A 24,334-nucleotide genomic window follows, 5' to 3' on the forward strand; every position below is an offset into this window, starting at 1 on the left:
GAATGAGCAAATTCTCCAAAGTCGGGGGTCCAGACATAACTGAGCTTCATAATTATTAATCATGGTAAACCTTGTTTCATTTATAGCAGGGGTTGGGAAACTATGACCTACACACCAAATCCAGCCTACTGGCTATTTTTATAAATAACGTTTTATTAGAACACACACACAAAAAAGTCAGGGGTATAGACTACTTCATGTCCCCCCCACCCCATCCCCTCCCCACTGGCATTCAAGTTACTCTATTCCTTCTAACTAGTTGTCTATATATATATATATATATATATATATATATATATATATATGTTACAAAGCTGGGCATGTGTGTGTGTGTGTGTGTGTGTGTGTGTCGCATTGTGACTAAGTAACATGCACTTTCCAAGGAGACCAACCTGTTTAATACATGCATTTTCCCTCTAAAATCAATGAAGAAGCAGCGAGATTAACTGAGTGGCTACAAGGTAAAACATCCACAAATCCTGAACTAGAGGTCAGCTCTGTATTTTCATTTACCTACCTGTCTGCTCCTAATCATTTTCCACACCAGCAACGTCCAGTGCTCACTAACCAGGATAAGAACAGGGATTAGTCGCCAGCATCAGCCAACCGGAAAGGAAGCCAGAGCGGCAACAAGCTGGATAAGGACAGGATGCAAAAAGTAACCAGCATTTAAAGAAAAAACAAAAAAAGCAGCTGACTTGGCCTGGTGCCTTACCTAGAGCTCCTGGCTGAACACAACTTGCTTTTTCCTATTTTATTGGGTATTTAGTGATTCTCCTCTAAGGTCAGACCATTTCATTCTCTCCACCCGGAAAGGCCTGACGTACCCAGCAGTGTCTGTTGGCTAACCTGACAGCCGTTCCCAGCCCCCTTCTCACTTGTATCTCTGACAGCGGCTGGCGATTCCCTCGGCGCTAGAAGGAGCCGGGCTGCAAAGCCACACACACAGTCCAGGAGGTTCTGCGAAGGCAAAAGCTTTTCCTCCACGCCCTCTTCTTACTGCCCTGAGTGCAGACATGAAGGTGACAAAATGCCTTCTGCAGCTTCCAGTGTAAGGCAACAAGCAAGATGAAAAGCCTAAAAGCTAAGAATGGTGGAGCAGAATCTGGGTCCCCGAGAGCATCACTGAACAGAGGAACTAACGCCAGCAATCACTGATGTTGGAATTTCTTGTCATTTGATAAAAATAAATCCTTCGCTGTCTGAGCTGCTGTTAGTCAGGTTTCCTGTCCTCATCGGATGACTGTCTCCCTGGCATACAACCAGACATGGGGGCATCCAGAATAACATGCCCACTGTGTGACTGACCGCCATGTGCGTCTGACGTGCAGCTGGCAGAAACCCTAAAGGCTGTGGAAAGTAAACAACTGACCTCACCTCTCAGTAAGTCAGCCTCTGAGCCTTCTCTCCAACAGTGTCAGATCTGAGCAGCTACCTTCAAATAAAACATTCCTGCTCTTGACCCTGTTGGCTCTGAAAACCAAAGCCTCTTCATCTGTCATACTACAAAGTCAGCAACACCTCTGTAGAAGAAAGGGTCTCTTTCCTTCTTCGCCATATTGACACCGAACAGCAAGCGTCAGGAACTCACTCAGCAGAGGGGACTGAGGCCCCTCGGAGAGAAAGGTGAGACGCACAGAGGAGCTCCCAGCCCCAGTCACAGAGCTCTCCTGGCGCAGATGCAGCTTACTACGACGCCCTCACACGTCCTGTAAGACCAGGCAGGCAAGGATTAATCTCCTCATTTGAAAAGAGGCCCAGGAAGATTAAGTGATTCTCCTAAGATTAGAATGCAGCTGTGGCAGCCGCAAGCCCGCAACTCCGAGGGGCGCGCCAGGTCCTGGTCTGTGTGGCCTCCTTCACCAGGGGACAGCCGGGGCCACAGACCCCACCCTTCTCTTCTCAGCCCTGCCAAGGCAGTCATCAAGATTGACAAATCAAAGGCACCATGAACTAAAAGTGAACCACCAGACCATAATTCACTTTGCATTTGGGGTCGGGGGGAGGTGACTAACGGAAGGGCAGCACTGGGCTGCTCGGCTAACTTTTGGGTTTGACTTTTACACAAAATCAGACGAAAAGACAAGGAGGAGCCATTTCTCAATGAAGCACAAATGATCAGGAAAGGATGCGTTTTAAAAACAATATTCTTGGGGCTTCCCTGGTGGTGCAGTGGTTGAGAGTCCGACTGCCGATGCAGGGGACATGGGTTCGTGCCCCGGTCCGGGAAGATCCCACGTGCCGCGGAGCGCCTGGGCCCGTGAGCCATGGCTGCTGAGCCTGCGCGTCCGGAGCCTGTGCTCCGCAACGGGAGAGGCCACAACAGTGAGAGGCCCGCGTACCACAAAAAACAAAAACAAAAACAAAAAAAATCACCCCAATATTCTTTACAAGGGCACCAGAAATGTACCAAACATGTAGGAATAACACTAATAAAGGAAATACAAGACTTGTTCATAGAGAATGACAAAACACTGGAAGAAACTGAACAGCTACAGAAGTGCAGGGATACATCATGTTCATGGATCATAAGATGTTAACTCTCTATATTGATCTATACATTCAACACAATCCCAATCAAAATTCTAGCAGAATTACTATTCTGGAAATTGAGAAGGTGATTCTAAACTTTATATGGAAATACAAGGGCCAGGAATAGCCACGACCATCTTGGAGGACTTCTCCTACCACACATATCCATTCATAATCTATGTATTATTAAGACCATATAGTACTGGTGAAGAATGGACAAACAGAACTCCAAACCTGACCGATATACATAATGGACACCGGATTTAAGACAAAGATCCCACAGCCTCACAACAGGCAAAGGGTAGTCTTTTTTAATGAATAGTACTGGGTAAACTAGATATCCATATGAAAAAAAAAAATTGACCCTACATGTAACAACATACAAACAAAAACACTGCCAGGTAGACTGAAGATCAAAATGTAAAAGGCAAAACAACACTTTTAAGATAGTGTGTAAGAGTATCTTCATGACCTCAGGAAAGGTTCTTAACAGAACTCAAAGAGCACTAACCGTAAAAGACAAGAATGAGAAACTGGACTACCTTAAAACTAAGAATTTCTGTTCATTAAAGGATACCACTAAGAGGGCTTCCCTGGTGGCGCAGTGGTTAGGAATCCACCTGCCAATGCAGGGGACGAGGGTTCGAGCCCTGGTCTGGGAAGATCCCACATGCCGCGAAGCAGCTAAGCCCGTGCGCCACAACTACTGAGCCTGCGCTCTAGAGCCACAACTACCGAGCCTGCGTGCCTAGAGACCGTGCTCTGCGACAAAGACAAGCCACCGCAATGAGAAGCCCGCGCACCGCAAAAAAGAGCAGCCCCCGCTCGCCGCAACTAGAGAAAGCCTGCGTGCCACAACAAAGACCCAACAGAGCCATAAATAAATAAACAAACAAATAAACAACAGATAGATAGATAGATCGATCGATCGATAGATGCCACTAAGGGAGTGAAAAAGCAGCCCTCAGAATGGGAAACAGGAGCCCGTTCCTCCACCGCCCCCGTAAGTCCACGATGAGGTCACAGAGCACAGTGGAGGGGAGGGCGCTACTGGCATCCAGTGGGGCGGGGCCGGAGATGCTGCCAAACACCCTGCAAGGGGCAGAGCAAGCCCCGGAACAAAGCAATTATCCAGCCCCCGAGGCAGCGGAGCTACAACTAGAAATCCTGACGTGCTGCAACCAAAACTCACGTAAAGTGCCGCGACCACTTTGGGACACCGTCTGGTGTTGTTTTCTAATGTCGGACATATGCACACTCGATAACCCAACAACGGCACTCTTAGGTGTTATCTCCAACAAAGGTGCACACACAACACAGCAAGAGGCACATAAAACCACGCTCCTATCAGTATCATGTGTAAGAGTCAAAAACGGGAAACAACACGAATGTCCACTCAAAGTAACACGGATCATCTGCTGGGTATCTAGACAGCAAAGAGAAAGAACAAGGAGTACGGCTCTCTGTTACCTGGATAGATCTCACAGGCTGAGTGAGAGAGACACACACACACACACACACACACACACACACACACACACACACACACACACACACACACACACACACACACACACACACACACACACACACACACACACACACACACACACACACACACACACACACACACACACCCCTACTTTATCATTCTGTTTATATAAAATCCAAAACAAGATAAAAAATAACCTATGGTTTTAAGTCAGAACAGTGGCCACCCACCGGGAGAAGGGTAATGAACAGGGGGCATGAGCGAGGCTTCTGAGGCAACGACGCACTTCTCGAGGGCAGATAAAGGGGCTGCGGAGGCGGTGCTCCACGTCGTCATCTAGACAGAGGTTACTTGGGTGTGCCCACATTATGAGAAGTCACTGAGATCTGTATCTATATCGAGACCTGTATAAAATTTCAACCTCACGGTTAATTTAAGGGGAAAAAAATCAATGGGCCTAAGATCTTCTGTCCAATTCCTTAGAAACAAAATGCGCTTTTGAGATTTGGGGAAAGAGAACATCCAAGTGGGTGAGAAGTAAGAACACGTCTAAAGCGCCGTTAACTCTTCACCCAGGACTGGGCTCACGGGTACCTGTCGTTTGATTGACACCAGCTCCATGTCCAGTTGTCTCAGCACCGTGGTAGCAGCAGTGGCATTGGCAGAAACAGCCTCCACGTCTTCTTGAGAAAGAAACATTCCTTTCGGAGGTTTCCTTTTTGCTCTATTTTTAGCTTGTGTGCTATGTTTTTCTTTTTTGATCTGAGGAACTGTCTCAGTAGGGGGCACCTGCATGATACACATATTTGACAAATGAGAAACTAAAAAAACTAGAACGCCAAATGAACAGTAATAAGCATATTTTCTTAACATGGCTCCAAACAATCTAAGACAAATACCACACCATCTCATAATTACCATCTACAAGTTCTAATACATAGTTAACAGACAAAAACATTGGCTATTGAACTTTGGCTAAATAAACACTTCAAAGTGGACTCCATTTCCTTCCTATACAGATACATCCTTATTCTATAAACCTCTGACAAGAAGGATTCCCAGCTTCCTGCGGGAACACAGGAAGAAAAAATAACCTGTATTCCCTTCTGGTGAGCTTTCTATTTATGAATAAGGAGTTATTTTATCCAAATAGTCCCTAGCAACTGTAGATGGACATATGGCCACAGAAAGAAAAAAGAAAAAAAATGATTCAGCCCATGTATAAGGATCCACTTAAATTCTTTAAATCTTTATAGATGGTTATAAAAATAAAAACTTCAATATGAAACTTGTTTATACACCTTTTCGGTTTCTTTTTTTGGATGACACAACTTTTAGGGCAACTGTGTAACTTGCTTCAAAAACTATATGCTGTCATTTAAAAATGCATGACTGCTGCTTATTTTTTAAAATGCTTTCTCTAAAACCAAAACCTTTGGAAATGAAATGCACTAATATCTTGGCAAGGAAAGGATAACATCCTAGTGGTAACCATTTTAAGAACAAGAAGTTTTGGTTAACTGTTTAGAATTTCATCTTGTCAGTGTATTAATAACATTGGCTGGTAAAGCTGACAATACATTCAGCTTTTTGCTTCATATTTTAAAAGACTGAGATTAAAAGGCAATGCAAACCATGATGGTAGCAATAAGTTCTCGAACAAGTGGTAATAAACAACACATAAAAATATAAGTAGACAATAAACTATGTTCTGCAATAGCACTATGCTATCCAGTAAAGATCACCTATTGACCATGTGTCTGTTTTAATAACATTTTAGTAGGTAAAGAAACTGAGATTTAACCATTTTTCTTTTTAAATTAGAAACTGCTATATAAATAACAATTACAGAAATTAATATAAAACCAAGCCCCTTTCATTTAAAATGTTCCGTTGAAGAACCTAATAAATAACAATGCATCAAAACAAAGCTTACTAAAAATTGCAAGTACAATTTGATTTCCCAAGCAATGTAATTTAGCTCATCCTTAAAATGATCTTGTTATTTGGGCACTCATATAAATCACTGGTAAGAGTGCTATCCAGAAAGAATTACCGGTTTCCTATTTGATAATATATACCATACCAAAAGAAGCCTTAAGAATATATCTAGAGGGCTTCCCTGGTGGTGCAGTGGTTGGGAGTCCGCCTGCCGATGCGGGGGACGCGGGTTCGTGCCCCGGTCTGGGAGGATCCCACATGCCGCGGAGTGGCTGGGCCCGTGAGCCATGGCTGCTGAGCCTGCGCGTCCGGAGCCTGTGCTCCGCAACGGGAGAGGCCACAACAGTGAGAGGCCCGCGTACCGCAAAAAAAAAAAAAAAAAAAAAAAAGAATATATCTAGAACACTTTGACTCAATAATTCAACTTCCAGAAATTAATTCTAATGGAAAAAATTAAGTGCACAAATATGTAGTCATGAGATCAGCATTTCAGCATTACTTACAGGGAAAAAGACTGTAAAAACCCATATAAGATTAATTAACTCAATTATAAAAGAACTGTAATGATGGAATAACATACAGCTAGCTATGCATACAAATATATCTGACCTAAAAATATGTTCAAGGTTCAGTATTGACGTTGCTCAAGAAACTAAAAACAGAGTTGCCATAAGAGCCAGCAATCCCACTCCTGGTCATATATCTGGACAAAACTATAATTCGAAAAGATACAGGCAGCACCCCTATGTTCACAGCAGCACTATTTACAATAGCCAAGACACGGAAACAACTTGAATGTCCACTGACAGATGAATGGATAAAGAAGATGTGGTACATATATAAAATGGAATATTACTCGGCCATAAAAAAGAATGAAATAATGCCATCTGCAGCTACATGGATGGACCTAGAGATTATCATACTAAGTGAAGTAAGTCACAAAGAGAAAGACAAATACCACGTGATACCGCTTACATGTGGAATCTAAAATAGAACACAAATGAACTTATCTACAAAACAGAAACAGACCCAGACACAGAGATCAGACTTGTGGTTGCCAGCGGGGAGGCGGGGGGAGGGATGGACTGGGAGTTTGGGATTAGCAGATGCAAACTAGTATATACAGAATGGACAAACAACAAGGTCCTCCTGTACAGCACAGGGAACTATATTCAATATCCTGCGATAAAGCATAATGGAATAGAATATATACATAAAACTGAATCACTCTGCTGTACACCAGAAACTAACACAACATTGTAAATCAACTAAACTTCAATTTAAAAAAAATGTTCAAGGCAGAGCAAATTTAAAAGGTTATAAAATTATATATTAAGATCCGATTTTATATTTTTTAAGCATACAGATTCAGAATTATGTATAGGCATATGTATTTTACAGAGGAGGTCGTCTGGAAAGAGTCATCAAAATGTTAATAGTGGGGCCTCCCTGGTGGCGCAAGTGGTTGAGAGTCCGCCTGCCGATGCAGGGGATACGGGTTCGTGCCCCGGTCTGGGAGGATCCCATAGGCCGCGGAGCAGCTGGGCCCGTGAGCCATGGCCGCTGAGCCTGTGCGTCCGGAGCCTGCGCGTCCGGAGCCTGTGCTCCGCAACGGGGGAGGCCACAACAGTGAGAGGCCCGCATACCGCAAAAAAAAAAAAAAAAAATGTTAATAGTGATATGGGTGATGAAATGATAAATCATTTGCATTGTTCCCTTTTGTTTAGCTGTATTTTCTACATGTCTATAAAATCATATATTATTGGTGTAATTTCAAAGTTTAGGTATGTCTAGACCCTTTCGTTTTTCTCATACTTTAGTACCTTTTGAGATAGAAAACCTTTTCAGATTTTACTGAAACTACAGACTCTGTCTTTAGAAAAACACTTATGTGAACACACGTAATAGTCATACCCATGCTGGGATTCCATACTCCACCCTGAATGAGGGGCTGATGGGCACCAAAGGGCTGAGGCCCTCTTTCCTCAGCTGTGGTGGTGGCACCCATCAGGGACCTGCTGCAGGCAGTTCTGTACCGTGGGGGTCCCCAGCTAAGCCACAGAACCCTGGTCTCCCCGGAGGGCCCTCGGGGGCCCCACATATGCTTTATTCAATTTTTATGAATGGGCAAAATAATGCAAGACTCTAACCCCCATTTCAAAAGGCTGAGACCATCCAGACACCCCACTGTCCTCAGTGGACAGTTTACAATAAGTACATGTTATAGATACACCCCCCAAAAGTCATGTGTAATTGTAGGGATTCGTGGACCTCTTGGATCCAGAGACTATAAACCTCTGGCGTAACGATTTTTAAAACGTGAGAGATTAAAACTTCACCATGACCCAGAAGGTGCAGGCCCCGGGCAGACACAGAAGGAAGGAGGCCACCAGAGCCGAGAGGAGGGGCCGAGCTCGAGCCTGGTCCTCACAAGGCCCCTATGTAACCTGCTGAGTGAAGGGCCAGGAGAGAAGGTGGTGAGAACTGTTACCTACATGAAACCTTTCCTCGCTGATGCCGTTTTTTCCTTTAAGGCTTCCTTTCTCGTATTCCTTAGCAAACAAAATTCTAAGTTCTACAAAGCAAAGCTAGTATTGTTTAAAAAGCCATACCATGATGCCTTGTACACAGCACTTAATATATTAAGTAGAATGAGAAAAAGGAATGTTTTACTTATGAAACTAGTAATGAAATTTATTTGTCTTAACAGCACTGGGGGAAAAAATACCTCCTTTTTGCTTTCCTTGTTTTGATCAATCTCAATGTCAATGGTGTTATTTCCATTTGTTTCTTCCAGTTCATCCTCACTGGAAGACAAAAACAAGTTACTGAAAGATTATTTTGTACTAATTCTATTTAATACACAAATATAAGCAATATATTGATTTAATGACAGATGTAATACAAAATTAGTATATGTTTTCAGAATGCTGAGATAAATACATCTTTACAATTCAAATGAAACACCAATTCCATAGTTCTTTTACTCTAAATGATTAAAAAAGCTATTAAAATGGGCTTCTAACTCCCAAACCAGGCCTAGAACACTGTCGCTTTATTATTTGCAAAGTGTTTTCTCTCAACTAAAAATGTCAAATTTAAGACATTTACTTTAATTCTCCCTAAGTATCTAATGGAGGACCAGGACATGATCATTAGATATAACTGATAAATTATTCAGGAATAAAGCCTATTGTGTTGGGAATAAATTCACCAACAAGTAAAAATCCATGTTCAAGTCCCACCTGTCTACTCACAACTACACAAGTCTGAGAATGGGAGCGGCTTTTGGGTGGCTCGAATAACTGGTATTTTAAAAAGAACGCTCGCATTGATATGGTGCATGCTTTTGTTTATATCCTTCCATGCAGTATTTCTTACTTAAAAAGAAAAAAAAGCTCTGTGGTAGGCCTTCTGCTTGAAAAACATGTGAAAGCGAAGGCTCACAGAAGCCGGGCAGCCTGCCCCCGTGTGCCTGCAGCTAAAGCCAGCTGAGCAGCGGTGGCAGCAGAGCGCTCAGGGTTTCAAATGTCAACACCCGCTGGGTCTCAGGAACCCCCGCCAGGTGAGGCACCCGCTGTGCTCTCCTTCTCCCCCAACCCACCCCCAAGGCCCACGGTGTTCGAAGTTCTGGCTGAGGAAAGCATGTCTGAGAGGAGCAAGAGCCAGGGGTGGAGGGGACTCTCCCAGGCCCTGCCGCTCCCTTCACAGTCAGGTCCCGTTAGAAAGAGAACAATCTCTCAGGTGCCGTAGCCAGGGGGCCCCCCCTCTGTCTGCATCCTGACGGTGTGAAGGTGCACCGGGAAGGGAGCAGCACCCTTGTGCAGGTGCAAAGTGAGAACAGTGCCCTTATCGCTTCGTCCTCAAGGATAAGAAATCCCAATCTTCTTTTCTTTAATTTAATTCTGATTTCAGCTTAGTAAACCGCACTTGTTTGTAGTAACAGACTTAGTTTATAAACAGTAAACTAGACCTAACATACAAAGGAAACAAGAAATTTTAATCAAAAATTGCTATAACACTAAAAACAGATTCAGGAGAGTTTGCTACTTTTCTTTGGTTACAAAGAGTACTGATCCATACACAGACCCACTAGTTATGTGTGTTGCAAACTAAAAAATATGCAGCTGTGTCAAGGTCAACAATTTTATAGAATCTTATGGTTGGAAAGAGCTTCGCAGGTGTCTCCAAAGTGATACTTCTCAATCTGTCCCCACAGGTTATTTTCTCTTTCATTTGAAATCCGAAGATACTCTCCTAAGACAGGGCCACAGAGATCATATAGTTTATACTCCTTCATTTTATTTTGTACTGTTAATTTATAAAAATAATATATTATAGAAAATATAATTTTTAAAAGCCACCTATATTCCCTCTACCGTAAAACCCACTATGTTTGTGCCCTGCCTTCTAGACTTGAAGCATCTTCATTTTAGAGCTGAGGAGATAGAGGCCTGGAAAGGAGTGCACTGACCCAACCCGCCTGTGAAACCATCAGCAGACCCTTCAGTTGAGACCAGAACCCATTTCTGCGGGTGAGCAAAGGCCGCCTCCCTGACTCTGGTGTACGTAAGGCTGAGGGCGTGGCGGTTAAGGTGCGTCCAAGGTGCGTCCTATGCACTAAGCTGTCCTTAAAACTAACCTCCTTATTAAGAAGTCATAAAATGTTCCCCTCTCTCTCACTCACATACACAAAACGGATGGTCAGAAAAGGGAAGAAGGAAATCTAAACTGTAGATTTTAACATACCAAACATAAAAACATCAACTGAATCCTGCAGAAGCACACCAAGTAAATTTCAACATAAGAAGTAAGAGATTCCTTTTGACTAAAAGAAGACACCCTTAAGGGGCACAAAGGAATGTGTTGGAAAGTTCACTTTCCAGAGTGGTGAGAAAAGCCACCTTTAGAAGGTAGCACTCATGCATTAACACAGCTCATGAGCGTGGAGCTGAAGGATATCTGTGTACGTTCTGGTTCCACCAGGAAGGAACTGGGGGAAATCCGGTCCCTCTACCTTTCCTCTGTGCACCCACCAGCTCTTAGAAATGCCGGTGCAAAGATCTCCGAAGGGGTGAGACATCGCCCCACGTGCGTACTGACCTCTCCTCCCGCTCCCGTTTCTGCTTCCGCGCGTGGCGATCCATCACGCTGGTTTTAGTCCTCGTCTTCTTCCAGGAGTAGTAAAACTTCACCAGACTTGCTATAGATTTATCAGGAAGCTAAATACAAAAAATGAGTTGGTTTAGATTTAAAGTTAATCTTTAAAACTCAAACGTGTGTAGATATATTTCATAAGGATCACTCTCATGTATTCAGAAATGTCCTAAGTCACAGCCATTCTTCTCTGAATTCACAAAAGAACTCTCATCGATACATTTTCAAATGACTGAAGTTCGACTGTAAGTGAAACTCAGCCCATGAAAGACTGCAGTCAGCTTAAGATGAATCAGAGTTTTCACACGACTACAGCTTCTAACATAACTTCTAGGTTATTTTTTTTTAAATTCATTTTAGGACTAATGTAACCGTCAGTAAGCTTTCACAGTAGGAGTCCACCAAATACCTTTCTAGAAGTGACAGGTCAGCAAAACTCCCCAGGGAGACAGGGGCCCCATGATGTTTGGCCTCATCCACCATCAGAGACCCTTTCTATCAGAACACTCTGGGGGGACTTCCCTGGTGGCACAGTGGTTAAGGATCCACCTGCCAATGCAGGGGACATGGGTTTGATCCCTGGTCCAGGAAGATCCCACATGTCACGGAGCAACTAAGCCCGCGCGCCCCAACTACTGAGCCCACGTGCTGCAACTACTGAAGCCCGCGCACCTAGAACACGTGCTCTACAACAAGAGAAGCCACTGCAAAATGAGAAGCCTGCGCACCGCAACGAAGAGTAGCCCCTGCTCGCTGCAGCTAGAGAGAAAGCCTGCACGCAGCAATGAAGACCCAATGCAGCCAAAAAAAAAAAAGGACACTCAAGATCGTCCCAACAAGAGAGCTGGGGTGGGGTGGGATGGGGTGGGGTGGGGTGGGATGGGGTGGGGTGGGGTGGGGTGGGGTGGGCTGAGGTACAGCTATCAAGCTGGGAGGTGCTAGGGAATATTTTGCTCTTGTAATGTGAAGCCTCTCACGCACCCAGCAGCTCGCAGTGAGCTGCTTGATTAAAAACGGGAACACTCATGCTCAAGGATGACAGCCCTACCCCTCAGGTACATTGCGGGGCCGGGGGGGTGGGGGTGGGGCACACAGTGAATGGTCTCACCTACTCACCATTTGTTGGATTCTATGAAAAGTTTTTCCGTGAAAACTAAAGGCTTGCTCAAATAAGACTTTATCTTCCACAGTCCACTCATCTGGGAAGGGGGTAAAGTTGGGCAAATCAGCCAATGATTTTTCAATATTATGCTTATGCCAAAAGAGCATCCCAAGAGCCTAGAAAAATAGTATCAGTGACATTTTTAGACCAACAACATGACTGACATGACGGAAACATTAAAGTGGAAATGAGGCTGGTACAGGAAGAGCAAGTATTTCTTCATACCCAGACAAATCCACAAATGGCGAACTCACATACACTGCTAAGTGGCAGACGCTGATCCGCGCCCTTTTGTACACTAACTCATTTGTCTCAAGCCCTATGAGATAAGTTCCATTATTTTCAATTCTCAAGCTGGAATATGGAGGCCCTGAGAAATTCAGTAACTTGCCAATGGTCACAGCTAGTCAACCGCAGAAGCAGTGGGACTCTGGGATCTGTGCTCGTACAGGGTCACACTCCAAAGCCACTGGATATAAAGGAGAAAGTAACTCAAAAAGCACACAATTGTTTGTTATTCTTTTGGCAAAAAATTTCAAATCTAAAGAGTTTTTTCCAGCTCAGAAAGGAAAAAAAATACAAATGGGTAAGGAACAATTAGAAACGAGAATTCAGGAATACTTTCCAAAGAAAACTCCCTGTATGTCGATTTTAAAGTGGAAATGATCATACTTTTGAAGACCAAAATCCTTAAAAATTCATACAAGTGTAATCAGCAATCACCCAATAATAATTACACTTTCTAAATAGAAAAAAAATCGATGGTTTTCTGAGCAGCTTTGTTAAGTTCATAAGTAGGGTTTGGAGAAAGAGAAGCATACACTTCTTGCTTTGAAAGATTCCGAAACTACCTTATTGTAATTGGCCTTCCTGACAGTTCTACCAGGGTAGAATAACTAAAAGTAAGGCCAAGGCTAAAAGAAAGGGTCCAAGTCTATATAACCAAAATCAGTGGTATCCTCAGGCATTAGGGTAAATGAAAAATTTGGGTAATTTACAGGCTGTAAAATCTAGATCAGTACAAAGGAAAGCACTCATGCAACTTAATGTGGTTACCTAAAAGAATCGTAATTAGAAATAAGGCTGAAATAAGATTTCATCACATTTTGGGAGAAAAATTAATCTTGTGGATTTCTCATTAATTGGCTCCAAACAATTTTTTAAAAACCTTAGTCCAATTTTACAACCAGAAAGTGATTCAAAGCAATTAATATTAAAACAGGTTTGAGTGTGCTGTGACACCATGAGTCAGGAAAACAACCATCACACGAGCACAAGAATGATCAACACACCCCATATCCAAACACGCAAGCGTTACGCCCAAGTATCCAGCGCCTAACAGCCACCGCTGCCCTAAACAGTGCAGGCGGACAGGAACACACACATGCTTTTCCCATCAAAGGGTCTTCTACCACTCATCTCAAGCAGTAAAAAAGGGGACTAGAGCCTTGGATAATACTGCTAGTAGCTACAAAAAAAGTGGCTAATGAGGAAACAATGCTACCCAACACAGAGAACAAAAAAAACTTAACAGGTCAACTATAAACCCCATTTTTCACAACAAAAGAAAACCATGCCATTACCTGTTCCATGTTGTACCCATGCTTCTCTTTGGCAATGGCAATGTATTCATCCACTGAAAAACAAGACAAGAGGCCGGTAAACAAACTGAGGGACAGGGCATAGTCTATGGGCACCAGAATTGATATTGATGTATATATATTTCAGGCCAGCCATGCACAAGAATAAAAATAAAGACTAGACAGGAACAAAATAGAGCTGTATAATATGATTTCATTATGGATCTTACATATATAAATCCCACAGAGAAATGGCTGAAAAAATACTCACAGTACTTATTTCTGGATGGTGAGATTGTTATCCTGTTTTTGTTTTTTTTTAAACAAGGTTCTACTTAAATTTTCTATGATAAATATTACTTTGGTACTTTGAAAAATAATTATTTAGAAATAAAAAGAAATATTAAATGGGAGTTTGCTTTTAAGTCTCAGCTGAGGTTGAAGAACAGGCAACCCACTTTTATGTAAAAAAAAATCTAAGAGATAAATTACACGCACCACCGCCTAGTATTTGCTCTCAAACTCCAAAACAAGGCGGCTAATGCCAGCTTTCAAGCACTAAGGAAACACCAAGGAAAACTAACAGACTCAAACTCCAGAAGCTGCCACCCCCAGTGACAAACTACTTCCTCTCTACACTTTCTAGTCTTTCTTCCAGAAAAATAAGAGACTACTAATCAATAGCACTTCTTTATTCATGTATGACTTTTCTTTATAAACTACAAAAATAATATAAGCTCGAAAAGGGGAAATCAAGTAGCACAGAACTGTATGAAACAAACACTAAATCCTACTATAGCCCCTATTGCCCGTCCCTCAAAACACTCTCCAGGTGCAATGACCAAACTTAGAGTTGAGAAAATAGGCTGAGTGTTACAGCAGACACCTAATAAAAGTCAGTGCTTCTAAGTTTCAGAATGCTATTCAATTCTATCACAACCATCCTTCCTAATTTTGGTATAACTGACAACTAACTAGGAAAAAGAAATCAATTTTGAAAAAGAATTCAAACTCATTAGTGTATATTCTAATATAAGGGGAAAATTTTTTCCACTGACAAGCGTCAATTTAATTCAAACAGTAACTACATATAGTGAGTGCATTTCAATATTAAGGCACTAATTTTCTATTTTCTTTTTTACATCTAAAATACTCACAAACCGACTGGTTACTCCACTCAGAAGAGAGTAAAATTCCAATTTACCTGAGAGTCAGTGAATGATAAAGGCCCTTGTTTGTCCCAAAAGTTGACACTGGTGATTTTTATTTATTTTTTAAAGATTCATTCATCCATTCCTTCATTCGTTTTGTTGTGCCAGGTCTTAGGCACGTGGGCTCCGTAGTTACATCCAGTGGGCTCTTTAGTTGCTGCCGGTGTGCTCCTTAGTTGTGGCATGCAAAGGCTTAGTTGCAGCATGCATGTGGGATCTAGTTCCCTGACCAGGGATTGAACCTGGACCCCTGCATGGGGAGTGCGGAGTCTTAGCCACTGCGCCACCAGGGAAGTCCCATAACTGGTGATTTTTAAAATGGGGGCGGAAATATTCCGAAGTGTGTCCCTTGCTTTACTTCACAATAGGGTAGATTATGCCAAATAAGAGAAAAACGCTCAAAGGTTCTTACAAAAAAGAAAAAAAAAGCCAACAAAAAGTAAGGCTGCAGAGCGGGTGGCTGTGCACACCTGGCCGGAGAGAACTCTTCCGAGAAGTGCCTAGATGCTGCCAGCGGCACCTAGAGCCCGAGGCTGGACCGCAGGTCAGAGGACAAAGACCAGGTAATGAGATGTGCTCAAGTCAAGAACACGTGAGAGGAAGAGAGAAAAACAATGTACAGTGAACTGAGGGTCAACCCTGGAGGTCTGCTTTAAGGGTTCCCTCTTTTAATAAATATTTAGTGAACGGACAATAAACGAACCTCAGACTTATGCTATATAATCTCAACTCTGCGAGCATACAGGTTTCCAGACGCTGTTATTCACCTTAGCTGAGTAAGCAATGTGTGATGTGTGCACACATTCAGTCATGTGATCACCAGTCAGTCAAATGATCTTTAAGCAAATAACGCACAGGCTGGATGCGATGCAGGAGGCCCTCGGGAGCCTGTCGTGCCCACAGCTCGTGCTCTCGGGGCAGAACCAGAATCTGCCACATCAGTAATGGGGTCCATTAAACCTGTTCCCGTTGTCTCTTACCAGATTTACCTTAAAAATTACTAGGGAAACAAAAGCATTCTTTAGATGCTTTTTCTATTTTCATCTGCTCTTTTGTTTTAACACAAAAATTAGCTGGTGGTAGGGCCAGGAAAACAGACTAACACAGTGGATTCCAGCTGCTGCAGCTAAGGGTAAATGTAACATTTGCCGCATTGTAAACCGCAAGGTGCTCTTATACGGTGGCTTTTCAAGTCACACATCTTTTAGGTTTTCTTGGAGACCACCCTGCGGACTCAAATCTAAAGCAAAGGAAGAATGCTGTCATAGCTACTTAAGTAAAGTCACCTGGTATGTCTACCAGGCGCCTTGAAGGTGCGATGAAATAAGTTAATATATGGGGAGCCTCGCAACTTGTAAAAGAATTACCATCTGATACCCACTAGCAAAAATACTATTTTTCATTCTTTTCATTGCTCAATGTTCAATAAAGGTTAGACAAACATTTGCTGAATGAATGCTGGGGGACCTGCGATATGTACAATGTCAACATTTTCGGTTCTTTTTCTAGCAAGTTGAAAGGCAGCACGTATCATTAAAAAGTCTACAGATCACAAATGCTGGAGAGGGTGTGGAGAAAGGGGGGGCCCTCCTGCACTGTTGGTGGGAATGTAAATTGGTGCAGCCACTGTGGAAAAACAGTGTGGAGGGTCCTTAAAAAACTAAAAATAGAGCTACCATAGGATCCAGCAATCCCACTCCTGGGCATATATCTGGAAAAGATATATGCATCCCAATGTTCACAGCAGCACTATTTACAATAGCCAAGACATGGGAACAACCCAAGTGTTCATTAACAGATGACTGGCTTAAGAAGATAGGGTGTATTTATACAATGGAGTATTATTCAGCCATAAAAAAAGAATGAAATATTGCCATTTGCAGCAACATGGATGGACCTAGAGATTATCATACTAAGTGAAGTAAGTTGGAAAGAGAAAGACCAATATCTGACATCACGCATACATGGAATCTAAAAAATAATACAAATCAATTTATATACAAAACAGAAACAGACTCATACTTATGGTTATTACCAAAGTGGAAAGGGGGAGGGGTAGATAAATTAGGGGTATGGGATTAACAGATCCAAACTACTATACATAAAATAGGTAACAAAGATTTACTGTATAGCACAGGGAACTATAGTCAATATCTTTTTTTTTTTTTTTTTTTTTTTTTTTTTGGCGGTACGCGGGCCTCTCACTGTTGTGGCCTCCCCCGTTGCGGAGCACAGGCTCCGGACGCGCAGGCTCAGCGGCCACGGCTCACGGGCCCAGCCGCTCCGCGGCATATGGGATCCTCCCAGACCGGGGCACGAACCCGTATCCCCTGCATCGGCAGGCGGACTCTCAACCACTTGCGCCACCAGGGAGGCCCCTATAGTCAATATCTTGTAATAACCTTGTAATGGGAAATAATCTAAAAAAATATGTATGTAAAAAACTGAATCACTTTGCTGTTCACCTGAAACTAACACAATATTGTAAATCAACTGTACCTCAATTTAAAAAGAAAGGGAGGGAGAGAGGGAGGGAGAGAGAGAGAAAGGAAGGAAGGGAGGGAGGAAAGGAGGGAGGGAGGGAGGGAGGCAGAGAGAGAAAGGAAGGAAGGAAGGGAGGGAGGAAAGGAGGGAGGGAGGGCGGGAGGGAGGCGGAAAGGCAGCCCGGGTTAGGTACGGGGTAAGAAAGACTCAGGTCAAATCTTGGCTCTGTCTCTTGATAAAATGAGTTCACAGCCAGTGGTGCCTGGCGCATAGTAAGCACCATATTGAGGCTGTGTTACCCCAGGCAACTTCCTAAACCTTCGTCGGAAGTTGCTCTCACCCGTAAAGCTGGGTTATCACCTGACTGAAAACTATACCACAGCAGGAACCCCTCCTCTCCCCTCCTCCTCACAGAATGTTTCGGACCAGAGTTAATTCAGAATACAGCCATTGGCACAAACAACGCTGCGGACAGGGCTTGTCTCTTACTACCTTCCCACCCTGTACAGTCCCCAGCCCTCGTTCCCTTTCGTCATCAGAGGGCATGGCCACCCACCACAGTTTCTGGACTCCCGATGCCCTCCCCACCACCTGCCTGACGCAGCCTGCCAGGAACTATGGGTAGGTCATGAAGAAAATGGAAAGTGTACATTTTTCAAAACCTCCCGTGTGCTTTCCTTAAGCAAAAATGAGCTTTCAACCTAAGAAAACAAAATCCACTCCCAACTGCCTTGTCTGTGGACAAAAGATTAAACAGGAAGGGAAGAGAAGTACAAGCTGCCTGAGACAAAGAAAGCCGGGGTCCATGGGGTCATTTCTAACACTTTCTTTTATCTGGCAACAATACGCTTGACTTTGCCTCTAGAAGATTGAAGGTTAACCAGAGCGCATCCCAATCTGGGGCGAGGAACCACTGCGGCAGAGTCACGGAACGAGCTGTGATCAGGACACTCCCAGGTCCCTGGCCCGGGCTCCTGCACCACCAGCCTTCCTCAAGGCACATGAACAGCACAGGCCAGAAGCACGTGTTTCTCGTGCAGCTTAGCTAACAGTCTAATCCGTCGTCAGCAGCAGAAGAATCAGACACAGAATTAAGTGTACTCTGCTTTAAAAACAATTTAAAAAGAAATAATGCAATGTTTTTAAAAACTTGAAAACTCCTATAGGAACAACTGTCTCATCTTAAATTATGATGGATAAAGACACCTGCATCACTCTGATCCTTTAAGAAGTACACAGACTATACAAACCACGGCTTTTTTTTGACAAGACCTTACCATTATGGAAAGCATAGGTGAATGAATTATGTTTTGGGGATAACATAAAGGTAGAAGGTGTGAGGGACTTCCCTGGTTGTGCAGTGGTTAAGAATCCGCCTGCCAATGCAGGGGACACAGGTTCGAGCCCTAGTCTGGGAAGATCCCACATGCCACGGAGCAACTAAGCCTGCGAGCCACAACTACTCAGCCTGCGCTCTAGAGCCCACGAGCCACAACTACTGAGCCCGCGCCACACCACTGAAGCCTGTGTGCCTAGAGCCCGTGCTCCACAACAAGAAAAGCCACCGTACTGAGAAGCCCACGCACCTCAGTGAAGAGCAGCCCCCACTGTCCACAACTAGAGAAAGCCTGCGCACGGCAATGAAGACCCAATGAGGCCATAAATAAATAAATAAATAAATAAACAAACGTATTTATTTTTAAAAAGGTAGAATGTGTGAGATTCATCAAAAAATGTACAAAATTCGTAAAGCTTAGTCAAACATTTATTGAACTACCCTTACTATGTACTGAACACTGTACTAAATAGGCCAAAAGAAAAATGATTTATTGCAGTAGCTTGAAACAACACACAGGTGACAGAGGAGAACATAAACACATAAAATAACAGTGTAGATGTCGGATAATGTGAGAATGCAAAATAATCAGTAAACAGTGATGGTGATGATGATAAATCAAGGAAAGCTTCCTAAAGATTCAATAGCTATACTGACTAATAAGAGTCACTGACATGTGAGAATTGACTATGTTCGGGCCACTGTTCTAAGCTCTTTACCAGGATTATCTTTTCAGTCCTCTCCGATAATTCTATTATCACTCCCATTCACAAACGAAGAAACTGAGGCGCAGAGAAGTTAGACCATTTGGGCAGGGTCACGCAGCTGCTAAGTAGCAGTGCTGGGACTCATGTACACCGAGTGTCTGGCCCCAGGACCCATGGCATTAAACCTCCGTTCACTGTCCCATCTCTTGCGTAATGGAGACGGGGGAAGGGCATGTCAGATAAGAACAGCCTCCACGGTAGAGAGAACTGAGCAAGGCACGTCAACACGGTCTATTCAGTTCGAATGAAGTTAAGAAAATAGAACTGTGGTTGATGAGGGGACAGAAACTGAGGGTAACAGGCAAATGGCTGCCTCCTGCGAGGCTTCATTGGTTTCTATGTTTTAACCCAATGACCTAAATGCTCCCAGGACCATTAGTAAGAGTCTCAAATTCAACTGCAAAAAGGGGAAGAATGCCGATGAAAACTGCCCCCTTAACCTTAACGCACCCTTCCCTCCCCCAGATACTGCAGCGATTCGGTATACCTTGTGATCTTGCATAGTCTATGCAGAGCAAGAGGCTGACACCATAAGGTGTGCTGAGGACAAAGCTACAGCCTTAATACAGCTTTTTAAAATTTTTACCATCATAACATTTACAGTAGCTTTAGGTGCTGCAAAGGAAATACGGTACCAATTTCTCTCTCGTAACTCAAAATGAGCATGCTAAGTTTTCTTCAAGAATATGATAACAAATATCGTGGCACCTCTTTTTATTGTTAAATAAGAAATGAGTGGGGCTTCCCTGGTGGTGCAGTGGTTGAGAGTCCGCCTGCCGATGCAGGGGACACGGGTTCGTGCCCCAGTCTGGGAAGATCCCACATGCCGCAGAGAGGCTGGGCCCGTGAGCCATGGCCGCTGAGCCTGCGCGTCCGGAGCCTGTGCTCCGCAACGGGAGAGGCCACAACAGTGAGAGGCCCACATACCGCGCAAAAAAAAAAAAAAAAAAAAAAAAAGAATGAGTTATCACTGTAACTCGCTGAGAATCAAAATGAGCTTAAATCATTTAGGTAGAGCAACTATGCCACCTGGTGGGCACAGACATTACTGCAGCTAATACTTGCAGTGGTCCCTCTGAGTATCTCGAGGTGGGGACAGCGGGCTTAAGAAATAAGCCAGAGCACAGTGTAATGTAACGAACCAGTCCTTCCTCGTCAGTGATGAAACACATCTTCTTCATGACAATGCTATTGCGTCATGTAGTTTTGTTAAAATCCCACTCTATAGAAAAAGCTCCTCCCACCCTCCGGCACCCCAGTAAATACTACAAAATCCAGCCCGGTCTCATAGACAATCGGATCAAGTGGAAATAAGAAATATGAATACCCTACTAAGCCATACACATTGAAATTCAGCTTCTGGCATCCGTTCCTACCTAATCCACCCAGAATCAACGTGCACAACTCCGAACACGTCCTACCCCTGCCTCTGTACCACAGTTTCCTCATCACGTAAGAATGGACTGACCCTTATGTTTTCCAGGGCTAACATTTTAAGAGCAATTTTTAAAACACCTAAATGTTAAATTTAAACTTTTTGTGTGTGCTGCATTAAACATTTTTTCCAAGAAAAGGATAAGAGCATCCCTCCCCCTTTACTCTAGTATTCATACATTTGTGTATTCTCCAAAAAGGCATATGCAGAATCTCCCATATTTTAAAAACTGATCATCACTAGAATGAATGACATTTAGTTGTGACTAATCAAAACAATAACCACCTTCCTCCTTAAAAATGCCCAAAGTCTGCGGTCAAGAGTAAGATCAACGCAGTGACACACTATCCTCTTGCATCTCTTTCACACCAAGTCAACTTATTCGATGACTGGGTCCCTCGCAGCAGGCAGCTGTACGCTCAAAATAATCTTGTTTGCTCTCCTGTGCTTTGCTCTGTGCACATGAGCTGAAGGAAGGAGCCATGCTCACAACCAGGTCTGCATCTCCCTCAATTAAGGCAACATTCCCTGACATTAAAAGAGGGGGAAAAAAAGACTAACAGTTGTTTCACCTATAACCTCATAGCGGACTCTAGTGGAAAGAGCCCTGGACCATGAGTCAAAGTCCTTAGTTTCCATCAGGAACTTGCAGGCTAAGCCCATTTCATTACTTGCAAAATAATGAGTATTCTATAAATACTTTGTATAAAAATACACATATATAAATATATATACACATATAAATGCTTTGTATAAAAATAAAAAATAGAAGAGTCGAAATATACAGGTGAAAAGTATTAAAATGAATTCCTTCATAAACATTCGTGAGATTCAACCAGAAGGAAGGGATGCAGCAGTTTACAACCACAGAATTAGTTTAGCAAGAGAACCTGCCCAGTCCTTGAACTCCATGCATCAGAGCTGTGCTCCAATTCAACAGTTCCTAATCCTGTCTGCTAAGAATCATCTGACAAACGTCTTTAAAATACTGACGCTTGGGCTCCCCTGTTTTGTAAATGTATGTGTATACGCGTGTATGTGTGTTCATGTTTATGTCTGTATATATGTGTGTGCATGGATGTGTACGTATACTTTGTGCACAGAGTTTTTAGTAAAGTATGATGTGCGTAGAGAGAAGCACTTATGTAAGGGTACAGCGAGGTGAATTCTCAGAAAATGAATACACTTAGATCACGGAAAGAATCTAACACACTCTTGATGTTTTTGGTTTGTTTTTACAATGCTCCCAGGTGATTATGATGGGCCAGTTTTGAGAATCAATGAATTAGAGCATAAAGTTAATGTGTAAAGACCATTCCCTATTTTAATGTGATAGAAACCATCTCAATGAACACAAAATTTTAAGGTTTTGGCATTTAAAAGAATACGACAATATCAGAACCACAGAAATGAGGAGAAATGTTCCTGCTACATAAAATAAGGTTTTTGAATTTGTGAGTTGTGAATTTCAATCATGCAAAAAAAAAAAAAAAAAAAAAACTCCTGCTTGTGGGGTTCTGAGCAGGGGAGGAAGGAGGTGGTCAGAAGAAGGGTTTAAAAGTCTGTAGATCCTAGTGACTCCTTATAACCTGTATACAAACCTCACTTCATAGGGACACTTGCCTTTTAACCCTGCCTCTTCCAAACTCTATATACAACGCTCCTCCCTCCAGTACAATCCATCTGTATACAAGACACTGGGTCCTAAAAGAGACTCAAGTGGCCAAGGAAAACTCAGAGGGAGGCTAGGTTACAGGAAGGTGACAAAAGGCTCTGCCCATCACAAACTTTAGACAAGTCCCTTCTCTGTGGGCCTGGTTTCTTCAGCTCTAAAAACAAAAGCTAGACTACACAGTGGGATAGTGAGATCATGGGGGGCATGTCTGTTGGGAGGCGGCAGGTATTCCCACTGCCGATGCTTGTATCTTGTCGGGGAGGGGGAGCTTCTTCATCCACTGAAGAAATCTAAGCTTTCAAAGTAGGCTGCAGAAGAGTGATATTTTATAATAAACTAATCTGTTTTACATTTAATTATTCCCCACTGATACAATACATCTTTTAGGCCTACTGTGTGCCTGGTACTGCTTATATATCCATGATTAAAAAGGAGAGTCGCTACCTTCATAGAACTCACAGTCTGGCCAGAGAGAGAAATAATTACACAAGTAATTAATTCCAATTGTCGTAAGTGCCAGAGAAAAAGAACTATGAATGCACTTAACTGGGAGACCTGATCTGCAGAATCCAGGATGGCTTTCTTTTCTGCTGGAAAAGGACATTATAAATTCCTGCTTACTCATATGTTATTTATAGTAGGGAAAAAATTGAAAAAATATACATGTCCAAGAATAGGGACATGGTTAAGTAAATTAAGCTTTTTGATGGGATATTATTCAGGACCAAACCTCAGTGTAACTTTTAATCACAGGAAAACTAAAATTGGAAAACTATTATATTAGTATGATCCACTTGTGCTTAAAATCAGAGTATACACAAGCTCAGAGAAAAGACATGAAAGCAAAATTTTAGTAGTGGTTATAGCCAGTGTGACGAGATGAAGAAATTACAGGCTACTTTTAACAATAAAAACAAGCTTGTACGTATACTCGTAATTACTTTTCTGAACCATTTGAGAGTGTCATACGATATATGCTGAGTGTTACTCTTAAATACTCAGCATATATTTTCTGAGAGTAGTGCTCTTATGTAACGACAGAACAATAAACTTAACACTGAAACAATACTTTAATCTGTATTCCCATCTGGCCAACCGACCCAAAATGTGCTTTACATTTGCTAAAGAATTTTGAAGTAAATCCCAGTTATTTCATCCCTATATATATATATAGATATCAGTATTCATCTTTTTAAAAATGTGGATATATTTTTTGCAGAACCATAACGTCATTATCACACCTAACAAAAATAGCAAAATTCCCTGGTAGAGAAACAAAGCCATACTCACTGGATAGTCTAAAAGGTAGAAGTCCAACAATAACAAACATGGGAGAGAACACTGAGCAAATAAGTTGTGTGTTTCATTGGTAGCAGTATAAACCAGCTTGACCACTTTGGAAAATAATTTGGCATTGATCTAAGTACCTATATTCCAAATAGATAACAGAAATAAGTCAAAGAATGTTCCCAGTAGTAACAGTTGGCAGTAATAAAAAACTGAGATGTCCACTGTGAACAGAAAGGATAAATAAATGACAACTTAACAAATTGAAACATTTT

General features: G+C 42.6%; 1 protein-coding gene across 1 annotated transcript in view; it reads right to left on the minus strand.

Annotated features, from left to right (window-relative positions):
* RCOR1 (REST corepressor 1) overlaps positions 1 to 24,334 on the minus strand; it is a 113,920-nt gene that overhangs the window by 10,965 nt on the left and 78,621 nt on the right. Inside the window, exons 4-8 of the mRNA XM_060095596.1 lie at positions 13,868 to 13,920; positions 12,239 to 12,400; positions 11,069 to 11,187; positions 8,694 to 8,772; positions 4,619 to 4,813 (exon numbers count right to left, since the gene is read on the minus strand). Of these exons, the coding sequence (XP_059951579.1) occupies positions 4,619 to 4,813; positions 8,694 to 8,772; positions 11,069 to 11,187; positions 12,239 to 12,400; positions 13,868 to 13,920 (608 nt within the window). The remainder of the gene's footprint in view (positions 1 to 4,618; positions 4,814 to 8,693; positions 8,773 to 11,068; positions 11,188 to 12,238; positions 12,401 to 13,867; positions 13,921 to 24,334) is intronic.

This window comes from Mesoplodon densirostris, chromosome 4 (genome assembly GCF_025265405.1).
Source record: "Mesoplodon densirostris isolate mMesDen1 chromosome 4, mMesDen1 primary haplotype, whole genome shotgun sequence".
In the NCBI taxonomy this organism is placed as follows: domain Eukaryota; kingdom Metazoa; phylum Chordata; class Mammalia; order Artiodactyla; family Ziphiidae; genus Mesoplodon; species Mesoplodon densirostris.